The following is a 19,132-nucleotide window of genomic DNA, read 5'->3' on the forward strand; positions in this document are numbered from 1 at the left end:
TAAATGTCATACAAGCATTGTTTTTGTTCTTCTTTAAACGTATTTATAAAACATACAGTGTGCTATAAAATTACAAACTAGCTGCATTTAACCCCTTTACCGCGGCCCCGATTTTCCCGCAGTGCGGCACTTCCGCAAAACGGGCGGGCCGCTTCGGCCATTGCCCGACGGCAGCACTGGGGAGGTAGTGCTGCCGTCGGCCAATGGCCGACGGCAGCAATGAAGGGGTTAAGAGGCTGTTGTGTCTAGAAACTATTTTGAACTAAAGCGTGTTTATTAAGCTGGGCACACAACAGCAAAGCCCCTGGGGTGCCTAACAACAACTACACCAAGGTAATTCAAGACGTGAAGTAAAGTAAACCACATTCCATCTCGCGAGGATGACAATAACCATGATTCAATACATTGTGCTGCATACATAATGCAATCTTAGCAGATCTATTTTTATAGAAGCAATCCATGGAAATTAGAATACACAACTCTGGATCCAGAGATCAGATCTATGTTAACTATGTGATAAGGCAAACTGGATATTCAATGTGTCTATCTTGCTTATTTAATAAGTCCCTTACTGTTAAGGCAGGTTTCCAGTTAGCAAAGTATCATGCCTTCTATGTGGAAGAACCAATGTGTATTCTAATATGTCACACATCAAAAGAAGTAGGTTTAATCGTGTAGGTTATTTAAAGAAATTTGAGCTTTTTATTCCAAGGTATATATTTCAAATGAAATCGTTTTTGTAATGATATCTTTTATCAAATTCATATAATGCATTTAAACCAAAAATGTGCATTTTTATTTAAAGCATATTTTTCTATTTTTATTTTTATGTATTCATCTGCAAGTACTATACAATTCACTTGCCACGTGGGCAATCTGCAAAGATGCTAAATATTTTCCCACCAGGGGATTTCCCTCTTAAATGGCAGGGCAGTGTGTTCCCCAGCAGAGATTCTCAACACTTAACTCTGGGGTGGAAGATATGAAGAGCCCGGGTGTATTTTACTGTCATAATAACTGCAGGGAAGAAAGCTGTAAGAGCTTCGTCCAATGAAATGCATACTTTACTAGCAAGCAGCACTGGGCATGATTTGTGTTTTCTGGATAGCTATGCACATACCGTCACGGTTTAGTGGCTGGAAAAGTATAATAAACATTGAGCACAAAACAGATTTTTGTCTGAATTATGGGTACAGTGAAGGGTTGACCTCAGCCCTCCCAAATATAAAAAAAAGCCACCGAAGACAAAATTGTGGAAAAACTTGATATGTGATAGTATGGCCAATAATATCCATGAACACCTTTTCTGAAAAGCGGATTAAATCAACATTATGACACACTATATCTCTATTCGTCACTGTGGAGCAATATTAGGGAAAGTTCTCTTTGTGGTTTAACATTTTGCAAAAACTCTACTACTTAAGCCAGGGATTTAACAGCACTCGATTAAAGGAATTAACTTCAAATGTATAGCTTATCTCAGTGGTTCTTATCCTGTGGTCTGTGGCCCCGTAGTGGCCCACGACTCCCGCTGAGGGGTCAGCAACTCTTTAGAAACTTAAGTATTTGCAAATAAATAAAGTATATGCACATAACAATATCAAAATAAAACGGAAAATGTAAAAATACAGAGTAAATGTGAAGGAATTTGAAAAGCTAAAAATTAAGTTGGCATCCTCAGACTGGGAGGGCTGTGTGACGACACAACACAGGGAAATACTTTACATGCCTTTACAACACATTTTTGTAAACGCATTAGTTTTTGTAATACATGCCATTACCATGCATTATATATATATATATATATATATATATATATATATATATATATATATATATATATATATATATATATATATATATATATATATATAAATATAAAATAATGTATTTGCGGGGAGACCCCCACACCCCCCAACCTACCTTAAATGCATGGTAAAGGCATGTGTTGTAAATTCACGTACGTGGTAAAAAAATGCGTGGTAAAAAATCTGTGGTAAAGGCACAACGTGGTAAAAGCCTCATTACAAAGGCTGTTTGCCGACTGAGAGCAGCACAATTACACTAAACAGTAGTAGTGACGATCGATGGCCTCAATTTAAGCCCTAGTATGCGCTGATTAAAAAGAGAGGATACATTAAGAGCAAGAAAGATACAGTAATGATGTGGATTCCGTACAGCGCTTTGTCTTTTGGTAACAAAACCACATTTTTTAAAGGCTCCAACCGTGATATTCAAATAAAGAAATAAACGATTGCTGTATTTTTTTGGTTTCGAGAATTAACGAAAATATTTAATAATTTGTGTATTTACCTGATGTATACTTTGGTTTGTGTATTTTTAGGGACAATCGAAACGTAGAAATTGCTCAGGTGGAGGTCTGAGCTTTCAATACTGATTCATCGGGGGTCCCCTTAACCCCTTCCATGCGGGCGCGATTCCCCTGGTATGCTGTAAACAACACGAACAGGGGCGGGCCGTGACGAACCCCAGCCGTCATCAGCACACGAGCACCATAGTGCATGACGGCTGGGGTCCGTCATCAGCATGGAAGGGGTTAAAGTCAAAAGGTTAAGAACCACTGGGCTATGCCTCTGGTGTTTGAAGAAATGTATAGGTGTTCTACCAGCAATATTTGTCAATAAAATGGTTTCTGATATGGGTATCCACTGTTGATATCTCAAGTAATTGATTGCTCAGTTGACAGACGTTCGTCCTAAATCCCAGAAATCCAGATCCATACCAGATTTTCTGACTATCCAGTCTAGATATATTTGCATACAATCAGATTTAAAGGAACACAATCGCTGTCTGCCCTTTGCCCACTGACTTCATTTGCCCACACCAACCACTGTGTAGGATCTCTGCTGTTGTACAAGATCCATTGAACTAAGGTTTTTACTGGACCACTCACATGTTGTTTTGTTTTTCTGTACATCTGCAAATTGAGCTGATCTTTCTTGTGATTGTAAAATGTTCAAAACATATATGTTGATGCCAATTTGCTCCAAGCTGATTCCACTTCTACTAAGATATATACAATTTGTTAATCAGCTACTACATTTACCACTGATTAACCTGTAACTGCAATGTAGGAATTAGTATAACATAAAAAAATATTATGCTGGTGCAGTGATAGTAGGCTACACATATTTAGCCCTTCTGATCCAATTTATTATATATTTGCTTTGTTTTTAATTACTGCACTGCTTCCTTGCTCATATATTGCTTCTAAATAGGATTTAAATTATTTCGCCCATTCGCAGTGCTGGCGGATCACTTGTTGACTCCAGTAACTTGGGGTGTGAGGATCTATTTTCTATTCGGTAATACAATTACAAAATGTTTTTTTTTTTTTTTTAAAGTTGTCGAAATCCATAGGGATAATCCGTTAAATACTCAATGTCGGGATTCTAGCAAAGTTTGCTACTGGGATGCAGAAATAAGCATTTCATCCTGTGCGTGGTTGGTTTCATAATTGTGCAGGTAATTCCAATGCCCATGTTTCTGCATTTTGGGAGTAATATTGCTAGATGGAGGGTCTGAGATTGCTCCTTTATCCTGCCATGTCAAAGAACCAGCCCAGACAACTGGGAATTGCAAAGCGGTCGCTTATAAATAACAATTCTTCTTCTTTGCCTAGGAATATCACAATATTGAGATCTTTTGGTATTAGTTTGTCGTTCTTCTTAACGAACATTGGTGGTCCGGTATCATTTGATTAGCAATATAATTTAAAATCTCAACATATATTTAGGAAACTCTGTGTTCGTGTTCTCTCTCTCTCTCTCTCTCTCTCTCTCTCTCTCTCTCTCTCTCTCTCTCTCTCTCTCTCTCTCTCTATATATATATATATATATATATCTTCAAGTTTTGCCATTATTAGGGACATGTCAGGAAAACATAAATCATGTATTTATTTTGAGATTTCATACCAAGGTTACAACATGTGTAGCATCAAGCACTTTACATTTTGACATTAAAAAAATTGGATTTTATGGATCAGCAAGGTAAACAAAACACATTTTAATGCGGGAAACAATGTTCCTAGGATACATAAATAAAATCAATATAAAACACACGTAAACTAGAGTGAACAATCAAAACAATCAGCAAAAGTTGGAAGTTGATAAAGAAGGTATTAAAACAGTATGGAAAAGGGTATTAAAAAAAGCTAAAATGAAAGGTAATTATCTTAATAGTCTTTTATGAATTAAATGTACCGGGCTAATAAAAGACATTAAAAGCTCATTACCTATATTATCTTTGAAGTCAAAGCAGGATCTTAAAGGATGATGAGAAAGTGAAACCATTGCATTGTGCTTTGAAGTTCACATTAACGTGTATTGTTACATTTTACTAATCAACAGATATTTCATTTCTGTACCTGCTTGAAGACCCCTACAGTTCCATGCATTTAAAAAAAATCTAATTCATGCTGTGCTGTGCTGTGGAGTGGACTAAATATTTTACTGAACCATGCTAGCAGGGCATACCCTCGTTCTGAAGTTGGAACTACAGACAGAGAATTGTGGAAATTGGTCAAATCAGCCTTTTGCTCAAACAAATGCTATTATCAACTTTTATTCTTTCCACCAGAAGGTCCTGGAACCTGCTGTTTACGGCCTATTTGTTGTTTTCATTTATATCACATATTATCGCTTCGATTCACTTGTATCGAGATAAAGTGTAGAAATTTAGCACAAAAATATATGGATTTTAACATTACACGCTCCATCTGATCAGGGGCGAAATGGCAATTGCGTTTCTTATTTTGGTGCTTGCTGGCCATTTGTGCATTAAACGTATGCTAGAATTCTATACGCTACTCTGAGTGTTGTGTTTTCATTTGCAATAGGAACTCGGAATTTAATAAAAAAATATTAAATTAATGGTGCAAACATATAGGCTAGAAATGTGAACTACGCAGGGGGGTTTAAGAGGTGACTGTCTCTGTTTCATTGTATCTAACGTTGCTTTGCCTGTCTGCAACTGGCTGACAGTTTCATTTATTCCCAATGTTTAGAAAAGTATTAAGATTTCCAATTCTGCACACAATAGTAGCCCTAGACAAGTCCTGGCTTATCCTATGCAGCAGCGTTGAAAGGCCTGAACTGAAGAGCGAACTCTACTTGTAGTAACCTGAGCCTCTGTGGCTCCCTCCTCAAGGTATAGCAAAGAAATGTCAGATCTGTGATAGCAGGGTTACAGTGAGTTCTTTGTCACGGGGGCCAGGATCTCCAACAGGCATTGCTAATGAGTTCCTGGAAACCTCTCCACTCAGCTGGGAAACATCTGCTTAGAAATGTGCTGCGGAGCTGCTGGGCGGTAAACAATCTAGGAGAGGTTCCTAGAAGCAACGCAAAAAATGTTAAAAAAGAGCCATCCAAAGGCTAAAACAAATAATGACAGAAGGAAGGGCCTAGGAGGCACATGCATCATTGTTTTTTGCGGTCGCAAAGGGGCAGAATCTGCCCCTTTTCTATCGCAATTTTTGCATCATCCAAAATGCAAACATCGCTATTTAAGTAATAGCAACATTTGTGATTACTTAAATTGCGATTGCATTTAGAGAATCACAAATTGCGATTCCCTAAATGCAACGCAACCCAAAAAAATATGCGATTTCGCTTTTAAATACCACAAATTACCGTCTACTTAAAGTTGCTGGTAATTCGCGAAAACTTTGAAAATTGCAAAAAAGTACCAGCATTTTTTTATTTCCGGAGGTAGAGTACCAGCACTTCTCAAGAGAAATGCTATACTTTTAATTGGAGAGTTCCGGCACTTCTCAGAAACAAGCAGGCACTGTGGTACAGAGTACCTGTACTTCTATTTTTTCAGTTCAACTACTGCATGTAAGTGTTTTATTTCCCTCTCCTTTTCGTTTCACATCAGCTCATGCACAGAGACAAAAAGAAGATAAAAACACGTGGCAACTACATGACTTACACTGGCCACATAAAAGACAAGCTCTTTCATCTGTGGCACTCCCTGTTAGCAGCATGCTGCCCATCAGCAAAGTGCTTCAGAGCCTTACCCGGGGTAGGAAGCGCTATATGAACGCTAACAAAAGCCAATATAAACTGTACTGCTCATTTCTACTCAGAGCCTGCACTCAATGGCACCTCTGTTGTTAAATCAGCGTAATCTGTTCGATATTAATCCGTGTATCTACGCCACCATGCTTTGGTTACAGGCACTTTGGGCGCATCTTGCCTCTATTAATGTACTGTTTGTTCATCTGAGAAGCTCTAGAATATAATGCGGTGCATATCACAAAAAGTGTGGCCCTGTTGTGCGATTGATTATTATATGTGTCTTTCTTCCTGAGGATCTATTTCACAATACTGGTGTTCAGGTTTAATACTGGTTGTTTTGTTGGTAAGACATATCAGGAGTTAACTCTTGCTGCGGTCATCTACAGTCGCGTGAAGACCATGAGCTGGAATCCTGTCGGGGCAGACTCAGCCTTCCATCCTTTTGGGGGCATAAATTAAAAGCCATGAAGGAGGTAATACAAACATTACAGTGGTAAGAGGCTACAGCAGTGAGTTCTGAAGTGCAATAGAACTATGTGTAATATTGTTATCACCTACGAGGTCAACGGAAGCCATTTTAATGGCTCAGCTCACGCGGCACGATTGTTGCTGGTCCCACGGATGGCGCTGGTGCACAGGAATCAAATTGTTGTGTGATGTTGATTTGTCAGGCCATTGTCTATTGAAAAGTGCTTACTCCTGGGCTTGCACGAGTGGAATTAAAATCGCATCTGCACTTACAGCAAAGAATGAAGGTCGTGGAAGCATTAGAGGCTAGAAGTGGTGGCTACAGAACAACAGGGCTGCTCCGGGAGCAAAGACAGAGCTCCTTGAGGTGGGGAGGGTTTCTTCCACTGAGAAGAGTGCAAACAGATCAATGCGAGGCCTTGTTTGTAGCACTGCAGCATTATATGGACTCTGAGTGTAGCCAATGTCCTTAGGCAATACCACAGGATGGTGACTATATTCAGAAGGCGGGAAAATGTGTGCAAATATAGAAAGGAAAATCATTGATAAAGTAGAAACTTTTAGAGTGACACAGAGTGGCAGGATGATTTAGGGCAGGGTTACTGGAGGGTCAGATCCATGCCACATTATTAAAATATGTACATTTTTGTAACTGGGGATATGTTGAAAATCTGGCATGGATCCGGCCATCCAGGACCGACTTTGGAGAACCCTGATTTAGGGGGACAGCTATTGGTAACTATTCCTCACAGCAGAGACGCTGGGTGACGGATTATGGAAACCACTGTTGGGGTTCTGTGCCTTCATGTAGGGGGTGTTTCACTTTGGGTTTCCTTACAACTGACAAAGTAACCCTTCTACACTTCACACGCATATTCTCTTGTTTGTATTTCACTGGGTGGGAGCATAAATCTTTTTTCTGATGGTACATCTGTATCAGACCTATGCATTCCTCCTTTCAGAGGCGCATGGCGTTAGTTTTCACCTAAAAGAACAGACAGTACTCACTCATTGTCGCCGCCTTCCAGAGAGTGATTCCCAAACCTGTGAGCATCAGTATTGGTTACTCTCAAAAGGCAGTCAGGTAGGTACCAGCTAACATTTATTCTCAGGTCAAACCCAGAGATATGTTGTTTTTGGATCTAATTTCAATTCCTCCCACAACAACATTGTAAGGCTTCCATCTCTCAGAGATCCCCCTTGTTAATTTATTTATTTATTTATTTTGAAAGTTTTATATAGCGCGAACAAGATCTTTGCAGATATCAGAGCGCTTTACAAAGCATAGAATAACACCAGGAGAGTGAATAACAGGCCATTAGGTACAGCGTAGTTGTAGGTAAAGGTGGGGGTGGGGTATGTGCATGAGGGAGCATAGTAAAACAGGTACATCAATAATGCAGATAGTAAAAATAGGTGTAAGCATAGACAGTCTGGTAATTCAATAGTACAATTAATATGAATAATCGAGGGATCGTACAGATAATACAGATCGGTGCAGAGACTTTAAAAATCCACGTTAATAGATCAAGTGTATTTAGCCATGAGGATAGCTTTTACTTCTTTCTTAAAAAGTGTGATGGAGGGGATGAGTCTAGTTTCAGGAGGGAGTGAGTTCCAGATCCTGGGTGCCATTCCTGAGAAGGAACGTTTATAAGTTTTTTCCTTCCGGAATCTTCGAGGTTTTAGCAGAAGATTGTTTGTGCCTCTAGTGTTTCTAGAGCCGCCAGAGATTGTCAGCTTCTGGGTGAGGTAACTGGGTGAGCTCAGGTGTACCGCCTTGTGTGTCATGCAGGCGATTTTCAGATGTATTCTGGCTTCAAAAGGCAGCCAGTTCAGGGATTTCAAGTCAGGGGAGATATGCGAGTGTTTTTTTGCCCCAGTGATGAGTCTCGCTGCAGCGTTTAGAGAATCTCTTAGGGGTGCAGTAGTAGTTAGAGGGAGACCGCAGAGGGCGATGCTGCCGTATTCTATTCGAGGGATGACTAGTGCTTGTACTGCAGTTTGGAAGTCTTTGGCTGGGAGGAAGGGTTTAACTTTCCTCAGTGTATTGATTTGGTAGTTCGCACCGTTAGTTGCCTTGCTGATGTGTTGCTGCATGTTGAGATTGGTGTCGAGTGTTATGCCCAAAGATTTTGCTGAGTCCACGATGGTTGGATGGACATTGAGTGCAGTTAGGTGTTTAAGCCAAGTTTGAGTGGTAGAGATCTTCGCGGGAGGTGAGATCAGAAGGAACTCTGTTTTCAAAGCATTGAGTTTGAGATGATTATCGGCAAGCCAGGATTGGGTGCTTCTGATCGTTGAGTTCAGGAGTACAATGTCTTTGGGGGATTGTAATTTGAGATATAGTTGGGTGTCATCGGCGTACATGTGAAAGAGTACATTGGATGTTTGTAACAAGGTGGTGAGAGGTTCCATAACTAGGTTGAACAAAGTTGGGGATAAGGAGGATCCTTGGGGGACGCCTAACGATACAGGTATTGGCGAGGACATAAGGTTGTTGCACTTGAATTTTTGCGACCTGTTGTGTAGAAGGGAAGTGAACCACTCGAGGACAGTCCCAGAAAGACCCATTCTTGTGTTTAATAGTTCGAGTAAATTTTCATGTTTAACGGTGTCGAATGCTGAGGAGAGATCAAGAAGGATGAAGAGGCAGGTATCATTTTGATCTAGGATTTGAAGGGCGTCGTCAATTATGTGAGTCATAGCGGTTTCTGTACTGTGTCCTGCTCGGAAGCCTGACTGGTGAGAGTTGAGGAGATCAAACTGATCAATGTGTTTGGTCAGTTGTAGTTGTGTGCATTTTTCCAGGAGTTTGGCGAGAGTGGGAGTATTGGTAATGGGACGGTAATTGTTTAGATCAGATGGGTCGGCTGTAGGTTTCTTTAGTAAAGGTGTGACTTGTCCGACTTTGAGGGAGACAGGGATGGTTCCTTGTTGGAGTGAGCTGTTGATAATTTTAGTCCAGAGTGGAAGGAGCAACGGGGTGAAGACTTTGACAGCGTTAGCAGGGAGGGGGTCCGTGAGGTGATTGGATGGTTTCAAGGTGCTGAGCAGTTTGCCAATTTCTTCTTCAGAGTAGGTGTCAAAGGATGACCATGTAGCATTGTTTTTTGGTTCAGTGGGTGCTATGCAGTGGGGTTTGGGGTAAAGGCTTGCGTCAATGAGGAGATCGCTCTTTATGTTGTCAGTTTTTTGGGTAAAGAAAGCAGTGAAGTCTTCACAGGAGGGTGCTTCGCACAAAGTGCTGGGTAGTTGGGGTTGTTCCTTAGATTGTGTTCTGATTAGCTCGAAAAGTTTTCTCGGGCGGTTTGTTGCTTGGTCGAGCTGGAGGCTGAAGAAGGCTGATTTTGAGCGCTTTATTTTCCTGAAGTAGGCGTTTCTCTTTTCCTTCAGAGTTTTTAGGTGCAGTGTAGAGGGGGCTGATCTCCAGGTGCGCTCTGCCAATCGCATGGCTCGTCTATCCTCATTAAGACTCCCGTCATACCATGGATTGGAGATTTTGGCGGAGACTCTTTTTAGCTGCATGGGTGCAGCCTCATTAATTATTGAGGTCATGGCGTTGAGATAGTGGTCAGTCAAGGATTGGACGTCCGTAGCGCCAGTTGGAGGGAGTAGGAGGTCGCAGCTGTTAGGGGGTAGGGAGTTTGGGTTGAGTTTTTTCAGGTCTCTTTTCCAGACTTTAGGCTTGGAGGATTGAACCGTGTTGAATTTGACTTTTTCCTTGATGAAGAATGTAACAATATGATGATCTGACCAGTCACAGGGTTGAATAGACTCAAGTTGGATAGCGTCCTCTTTGGAGATGATAAGGTCGAGGATAGAGCCTTTCTCGTGGGTCGGGCTGTTGCATAATGTACTGAAGACGTCACAACCCCAAACATCTCCATAAAAACACTAGGCCTTGGCGGTAAATTCCGTTCTGCTTATGAAATTTGCGATATTTGGGTAATTTCGCGTTCCGCGAGGAATGCAAAATTGTCCAAAATTCTGCGTTCCGCGACTTTGCGAAATTTTTTGCTTGTTCGCGTTCTCAAATGCATGTCCGCAAGATATTTCCCCCGAGCATGCAAACAACGATTGCGAACAGTAAAAAAGCATCGCCAACAAGCGATTCCGCTTGTTTGGGGAATTTCTGCGTTTTCGCAGAGATGTTTTACCGTTTTGCGGAGATTTGCGTAACACGATTACGCAAATTACGCCCCCCCTAAAAAACACTTTACTTGAAGCAAACTTTTAAGCAGCTGATCTTCAATTTTCAAATTGAAACTTTACATTCATCTCTGGTTGTATTTACGAAAATAATCTCAACAGTATAGACCCTCACCTGTGTATTCTTTTTTTTGCCCTCCTCTTCTACAAATATACTTTTCAAAAGGAAACCCTCTATAAAACTTTACATTTCATATTAGGCAAGGCCTCAGGAGGTGATGTGTGGAGGAGGAGGCAGGGAGGGAGGGAGAGAGAAAGAGAGAGGGAGAGAGTGTGTGTGTGTGAGAGAGAAAGAGTGTGAAAGTGTGTGTGTGAGAGAGACAGAGAGGGAGTGAGACGGAGAGTGTGAAAGAGGGGGAAGGTGAGAGGGAGAGTGTGAAAGAGGGAGAATGTGAAAGAGAGTGCGTGTGTGAGAGAGAATGTGTGCGAGAGAGAGAGTGTGTGCGAGAGAGAGAATGTGTGTGAGAGAGAGAGAGAGTGTGCGAGAGAGAGTGTGCGTGTGAAAGAGAGAGAGAGAGAGAAAGCAATCTCAACAAAGTGCAGAACTATGGGGGTGAAAAGATGTGACTGCATGCTAAGCAAGGTACACCTTATCAACATTTGAGGGTTCGAGAGGAGGCTGCAAGAACCAACGCCCATGTTGGTACAGAAATGAGACATAAGGGTAACCTGCCAAAAACGGCTGCATCGTGACATGTCGTGACTGGAAATTTGCAATATTTCTTGAGAAATCTGTGCAAGCACTTTACAATCAATCAACAACCAACTGAAAAAAACTCCGAGGTGGTACAAGATGCGGTAAAGGTAACCAGAATGTCACAGAGGTTGCAAGCATTTATTTTATTGCATTTTTACAGAGTTCAGTAGTCCTTGACAACTTGTAGAAAACGTGATTTCAAATGTTACGTGTAGTGTGTTGACCTAGTAATTTTACAGTATTCACTAGTCAATAACAAGTTAAAGTGAATTATATTTCACATGTTGGACTAGCTTAATTGGAACCGACATTATGCAACTTTCAAAAGCAGTCAATTCAGGGATTTGGAAGAATCGCGTTTTACCATCCTGATTAAGTATACAAGCACAAAGAGAGGTATAGATTGTATGTGCAAAATAACCACATTCAGAGAAAGTCAAGAGTACTTTCAGAGCATGTCAAATGTATCAATGCATTCTTTCATGTTTGTATTCACAGTGGACTGCTGTTTCACATCACCATGCTACAAATAACATCCGCGAGGCTTTTGGCAGACGTTACCCATTTCATACACGAATTATGTCATTTTTTTTTATTTTTTGCAGTAAGAAATTAGTGACATACCTGTGGCTTTTCTATGCCCGAAAGGACATCTTGAACCCTTTTTGAATCATTTTCATTTTCTGCTGCAAAAAAAGAAAAATCCACATTATGACCAGTAGGTGGCGATCTCCAACAACTTTAAACAAAAACCACAGACAAAGAACTCGGAATTTTCCGGTGACATAATTTGCTTTCCGAAGCAGTTTGCTTCATGGCAGCTGGACCACAAGAGACATAAATTATGCACAAATAAGAACATATGTATTTAATATAAAAGCAGAAATAAAGCCAATTTGTTCCCATTACCTTACAGCGCTATTAAACTAACTGACACGGACATTATTCTGGTTAGAATATAAACGGTTTAAGTCGAGTGTAAGTTTTTCCAACACCCTGACAATTATTCGCTTGGTATTTGCCTTGTATATTTAAGAGCAGCTATGGCGTGCAGCGTAAAGTAGCTGTTACAGGAGCGCCTAGAAGCAGACGAAACCCTCAAGATTATTTGTCAGTCTAGGAATTTTGAAAACGATTTTCCGACTTAAAACACACTTTATAATGCCCCACTTTAACTGTTTACGCAGCCTCCCGCACATTATTCTACAATATGAATTAAATTAAAAACACAAAGGGGTTCCCTCAGAAAATAATGATCTTAGAAAGGTTTGATAATCCAGTTACACTGTCTCACATGTCAGTTTCTGTCTCGGGGGCTCAGATATTAAATGCTCCCAACTTGGCTTACTTTCTCACAGCTGAAGCTGCCATGGGGTGCTCGGCCAGTGCTTAATTTGAGAGGGTGGTTTCCGGTGCTCAGCACCGCACTTAATTGTCAACATCGGCACTTATGACATCCGACACATGGTGGCGCTCTTTGCGTAATTTAGAGATCAGCAGAACAACAGATGCTTATAAATTAAATATACATTGAAAATAATTTTGTTTTTACAAATTAAGCACTGGGTGCTCCTAATCTAATTTACTGTCTCACAGCTCAGACTGCATTGGATTCTCGTGATCTATTTTACGTTCTCAGAATTCCAATACCGAACTCATGAGAAGACTCCAGAGAAACAGAACTCAGCGGCCAGACTCATCCTCACCCTGCTCAAATGGACCCACATCACCCCACACCTCAGGAACCTCCAATGGCTCCTCAGCCAGAGAAGATGCCAATTCAAGATATTGACGTACGCCTACAAAGCCCTCCATGTCCAAGGACCAGCATACATGAACCACCGCCTGAGCTTCCACCAACCATCCAGAGATCTTTGCTCCGCCTCCCTCGCGCAGATACCACGCATCCGCCGGAGCCAAAGCAGAGGTCGTTCCTTCTCCTACCTCGCAGCCAAGTCCTGGAACGGCCTCCACCTCCAGACATCGCAATCACTGGCCGACTTCAGGAGGACAATCAAGACCTGGCTGTTACACTGCGCCCAGAAACCGAGCGCCTGGATACCCTCCTGGGTATTTAGAAGCGCTTTACAAATACTGATTGACTGATTGACAGCTCAGCCAGCCATAAGGTGCTTTCAATAAGACTTTCCGTCTCAAAGCTCAGACACCCTTAATTTGTTCTCAAATCCATGTTATTGTGCCATGGCTCAGACTGCCACAAGATTCCCTCTATCTGTCTTAATGTCTCACAGCTGCCCTTAGTCGGTTTTCTGTCTCACGTCTCAAGACTGCCATGAGACGCTCTCAATTTGTCTCAAAGCTCAGACTGCCATAGGATGCTTTCAATCTTTCTTACTGTCTGACGGTACAGATTGTCAACAGAAGCTCTCACTGTCTCACAGCTGCGATTGCCGTCAGATGCTCTGAATCTGTCTTGCAAGTGAAAAATTAACTAACATGCACCTTGGACAGCTCAATGACAGGTAACTTAGTAAAAGGTAAAATAAATGACAAAATTTACATTTTAAGCAATTAATACCGATCTTATCTGTTATATGCCAGGCAGAAAGCCACAAGCAGGTGTTTCATGCAGGTGGGGACCTCTTAATATTATACACAAAAGGAATTTTCCATGTAATATCACAGGGGAATAATATAGCCTTATAGCCCGCCGTGGAGGGCTATACCGGCTATTAAAGGCCCTCTCCAGCGTTAAAGGCACCGAGCCGAAGGCGAGGGCCTTTAACAAGGGAGAGGGACTTTAATAGCGGTATAGCCCATCTACGAAGGGCTATAAGGCTATTAGAACATTCTGTCACTAGAGGACAGAATGTTCTAACAAAAAAAAAACAAAGCCTTTTGGGAGCGTGAGGGGATTGGAATCCCCTCAGGCTCCCTGAAGCCTTTGTTCACAGCCAGAGCTGTGAACAAAGAAACATTGGAATGTTGGAGCTCCAGGCTTATACCAGCCATTATAAGCCCAGAGCACTCCATTGTTTTCAATGGAGCTCCCAACATTCCAATGTTCTAATATTCGGTTTGTATAGCAGTCAATCGGGTCCTTCAAGTTAGGTGACACCTAGGTGTCAGGACTGGAAGACACAGTGAAGCATAACAATTGTCAGTCTGTCGCCTGACAAACCTCTCGAAATAATTAGTGGCAAGAGTGGAGGGGCGGGCACGCAGGAATAATCTATGCTTCATGGGAGTCCCAGAAGGATGTGAAAACTCATACCCAGAGCAACTCCTAGAACAATGGCTGAGCCAAATCCTTCCCCCAGAATCAGTCACCATGTTTCATAGTGTAACATGCATATAGGGAATTGATATGCAAACCACTACCCAGAGCCCCAGCGCACCCCGTGTTCACCCAATTGCTAAATTATCATGACAGAAGTGGTCGTTAGATATGCTTATACCCAGGACTCTCTAATATGTAACTTGTCGAAGATAAGGATATTCCTGGACTACACTAAGCTGGTGCAGCCACAGAGACAATCATTTACAGAAGTGAACAAACTGCAGAGCCTCAATATTCATTATATGCTACTATACCTGGCCAAATTGAAAGGACTCTCTCAGTCCAATACATTCATTTTCGACACCCCGGAGAAAGTTTGGGAGTGGGTGGACCACAGGTTCCCCCGCCACAGGAAGAAAGTATTCGCCAAATGTGGACCCTGAGAAAACAACAAGGCCCCGGCGTACTGGCCGCTACAGCAGGAATCACTCACACTCGAGCTGGCACAGATGGGCAGCCCAAACCAGCAAGTCACCTAGAGGCTGCACGAGAGAAGCAGGAAGATGGTGCGACGGCTGAGGGGGCAAGAACAGAGGAAGTTCCTACTCCAGCAACACTCTCAGAATGAACCGACTGTGCATAACCTATATTAAGGTACTGCATTCAGCTCTCCCCGCTGTAGGGGCTAGAAATGGGCACGCTTTGATCCCTGTGGACAAACACGATCTTCGAGGTCAGTAACTATCACGTAACCACCTAAAACACAATCAAGACAAGACAGAAATCCTCCTAATCTCCAATGATGAGAAAATAAAACAAATCTCAGAATGGCTAAAAGCGATTGATGCTCTCAACTACAACCCATCCTTAGCCGACTTTAAAATCATTAGGAATCACCCTGGACCCCAAATTAGACATGAACAAACACATCAAGAACACCGCAAATAACGCCTTCCTCAACCTGAAACTTCTCAAACAAAATAAAACCCTTCATCCCCCAGAATGACCTCCACAAGCTACTCAATCCCTGGTGCTGTACAGACTGGACTACAGGATTGCAACCCTCACAGGATCAGCTCAATCTCACCTAGCTCCCCTCAGATCAACTCTGAACACAGCAGCCAGAATGGTCACCGGAGTAAAAAAATATGAACTCATCTCCCCTGGGCTCAGAGAGATAAAATGGCTCCCAATCGAAATGCAGTCCAACTTCAGAACCACCTGCCTCAAGCACAAAGAGCTGCACACAGTCAAACCTGGCTACCTGGCCGCCAAACTCCAGAAGGCTGGTCAGGCAAGAAGCCTAAGGAGTACCAACAACCTACCCTCCGAGAAACCACAAACAAAAAAACGCACCCCGATCCTTCGCAAGAAATGCACACAAAATCTGGAACTCCATGCCAGGCCACATCAGCAACAACTCCTCCTACTTACAAAGCAAAAGGCCGCTCAAAGAACTCTTCCTCAAGCGATCTCTCCCGTATGGATAGCTATAACCTAACCATGCCCACAGCAGCTCACATGACATTTTGCCATTAAGAACTCTACCCCACTATCCCCTATATGCCCCCCAGGTCCAATCTCGTCACAAGTCGTTGTGCTATCTCTGACGACAAGGCCTTGTACATACTATTGTGATAACATACCCTGTGAGTGACACTGTGCGCTCTACAACAATATTATTGTGATACGTCAGGAGCCGTTGTACATACTATTATGTTTATGTATCCTACGAATGATCATGCTGTATAGCACTCCGATACCTTCGGGTCTGGCTAGCGCTATATAAAACTCTTAAACAAAATAAAAGTCAAAAGAGGGGCTGTACTAAAAACAGCCAGAAGGCTCCAGGCTGATATTCAGTTTTTGCAGAAGCACATCTTGCCGGAAAACAAGATCCCATTTCTGGCTACAATGGGATTTACCCAGGTATATCATGCAGGCTTCGTGAGAGGCGCCAGGGGAGTGGAATTACTGTTCAGACATCACGTACCCTTCACAGTCAAATGAGAACAGGTGGAAAAATCGGGTAGGTTCGTCGGTGTCTCATGCCTCCTGAGAGATGTACCTTTAACTCTGATGAATGTTTACCCCCCCCCCCCCTTGACAGCCACCGCCCCTAAAATGTTGACACAGATGTCTGTGGAGTTGCCGCAAGGACCCATGGTATAGGGGGGGGGGAGGGGACTGGGTGTGGTGGATGAGACCTTGGATTAGGGAGGGAGGACAGGAGTGTTCCTGGACCACCACACCAATGGCACAATTCTTAGAAGCCCTCAGCCTGGTTGACAGATGGAAACAGTTCCATCATAGGAGAAGGGCCTCACATTCTATTTGGGTGCCCATGGGATGTTCTTGTGCTTGGACTACCAGCTAATGCCTAAAGCAGAGGTGCATGGAGGTGATTGAAACAAGGAGTGTGGACTGGGGTGTCTCCAACCACTCCCCAGTGGAACTATGTATTGGGGCAAGTAGGCCAAGACCTAAATTGATATGGCGCCTGAACACGTAGTCTTTAAAAGACACAACTGTAGAACCTACAGGGCATGAACAGGCAATTTATACCTCTCTGGAATGTAATACAGGCACAGTCGCATCACCGGGAATACTATGGGAGGCCTTGAAGGCCACCCTGCGAGGGGTGATAATCAGTTACCAATTGGTATCCAAGCGCAAACAGTACAGCTAAGTAGCAGAACTGGATGCCCACATTTTGCTTTGAGAATCCCAATATCTATTACACCATTCACCTGAACCACTCTGAAAAATGACATATGTCTAGATGTTGCTTGAACAGCTGGTATAGGTTCATATGAAGGATAATGGCATAAAGGTGACAGGAGATAGGGCAATTGCATGAGTGCTTCAGAAGCTATTACTCCTACTTATACCCATGCAGGGACAAAGGAATTTTTCTATGTCCTGCTGGGATACTATCAGATCTAACCCCATTAGGAGGCTCTCCAAGAGGAAAAAACATTAGCTGGAGGTCAGCCTAGATGGAGCTGGGCTGAAGTCTATGTTGACTCCACAGAACTCGAGCCAAAAGCCGGGCCCCAAGTGCTTTTCGATGGAATTTTTTTAAACTACCCAGATAAATTGATTCCACCCCTAGAGGGAGCAGTGAATGAGGCTGTGGAGCAAAACTTCTTGCCCCCGATCTAATATGAGATGAAATCGCAGTAATTCCAAAGCCCGGGAAGCCCCCGGACCGGTGTTCGTCCTACTGGCCTATCGCTTTACTAAACACCGAAGTCAAAATTATAGCTGAGGCACTGGCAGAGAGGCTGCTGAAGGTGGTCCCATTTTAATCCGACATGTTGACCAATCTCAGTTCCTACCTAAGCAAGCCATCCGACATAACATACAAAAAACCCACAATCTGGTAATGCTAGCGGATAGGTTGGGGGGCTGGCGGAGATCTTGATGGCAGACTTTGGGAAGGCCTTTGATTCCCAGGGATGAAGTTATCTTTCTGCCTTCTTTCATAGGAATATATATCAGACTCCTACATGCAGACCTCAAGGTACTGATTTTCCTGGCCGATCCAGAACAATCGGTCCCCCACATCATGCAGATCCTCAAAATATTTGGGGACATATCAGATTTATGGGTTAATAATTCAAAATCTTCCCATTTTCTAGTCAATGACTACCAACAGGACCTGAGCTGGGTAAATGAATTACAGGTGACCAGGAAGAGACTTCATTACCTAGGCCTGTTCATAATGCAAGATGCTACCTACGAATGGTGAGAAACATACAACTCCTCTTTGACAAATTAACAAACAACTCTAAATTCTGGACAGAACCGACACTGTCCTTGCTGGGTACATCTGCCATCTTTAAGATGGTGACACTACCTCGTTTTCTATAACAACTGTGGAATTTCCATACGACCTGACGCCTCTTTATTCGATAAACCTGCGTCCTACTCCGGAGCTTCCTCTGGAAACAAGGGCATCCCAGGATAACATTTCCTAACTGTGTTCAATCCACCTATGAGGGAGACATGGCAGCTGCGGACATGGAATCCAACTATAGGCCCTCACATCTGGTCATTAAAGAGAGGAGATATGAAACAAGGAGTGACCTAAATTTTGCTTCAGAAAAATGGGTACTGCAGGGAGCTTCAGTGGAGCATTTCCTATATGAAGGACAGGAGGACGTGTTGTTCCCCCCTCTGACTAGACTGGCACTGAGACTCTGGAAGGAGACCCTAACAGCAATGGGCTGTTATGGACAGCTGACTAGAGAGATACCCCTCTGGAAGGGTAGGATGTTGCCACAAGTGTTGACAGAAGGCAGCTTCCAGAAGTGTGAGATTATTGGAATCTCCACTCAGGGACGTAATGCAGAGGGTGCCAATTTGATCCTATCAAGACTTTCAGGAGAAATACAAATGAAACCGTAGTCCGTTCTTTTCCTACTTTTGTTATAGGGATTATACTTAGTCTCCATTTTGGTTTTCCTT

General features: G+C 42.6%; 1 protein-coding gene across 4 annotated transcripts in view; it reads right to left on the minus strand.

The window, feature by feature from the left end:
• FNDC3B (fibronectin type III domain containing 3B) overlaps positions 1–19,132 on the minus strand; it is a 534,350-nt gene that overhangs the window by 132,424 nt on the left and 382,794 nt on the right. For 3 of the 4 annotated variants that reach the window (XM_086944390.1, XM_086944391.1, XM_086944393.1), the window contains one exon: positions 12,043–12,104. In XM_086944390.1, the coding sequence (XP_086800516.1) occupies positions 12,043–12,104 (62 nt within the window). The remainder of the gene's footprint in view (positions 1–12,042; positions 12,105–19,132) is intronic. The other variant, XM_086944392.1, reaches the window with a different exon arrangement.

The sequence above is a fragment of the Lissotriton vulgaris genome, chromosome 11 (genome assembly GCF_964263255.1).
Source record: "Lissotriton vulgaris chromosome 11, aLisVul1.2, whole genome shotgun sequence".
NCBI classification, from domain to species: domain Eukaryota; kingdom Metazoa; phylum Chordata; class Amphibia; order Caudata; family Salamandridae; genus Lissotriton; species Lissotriton vulgaris.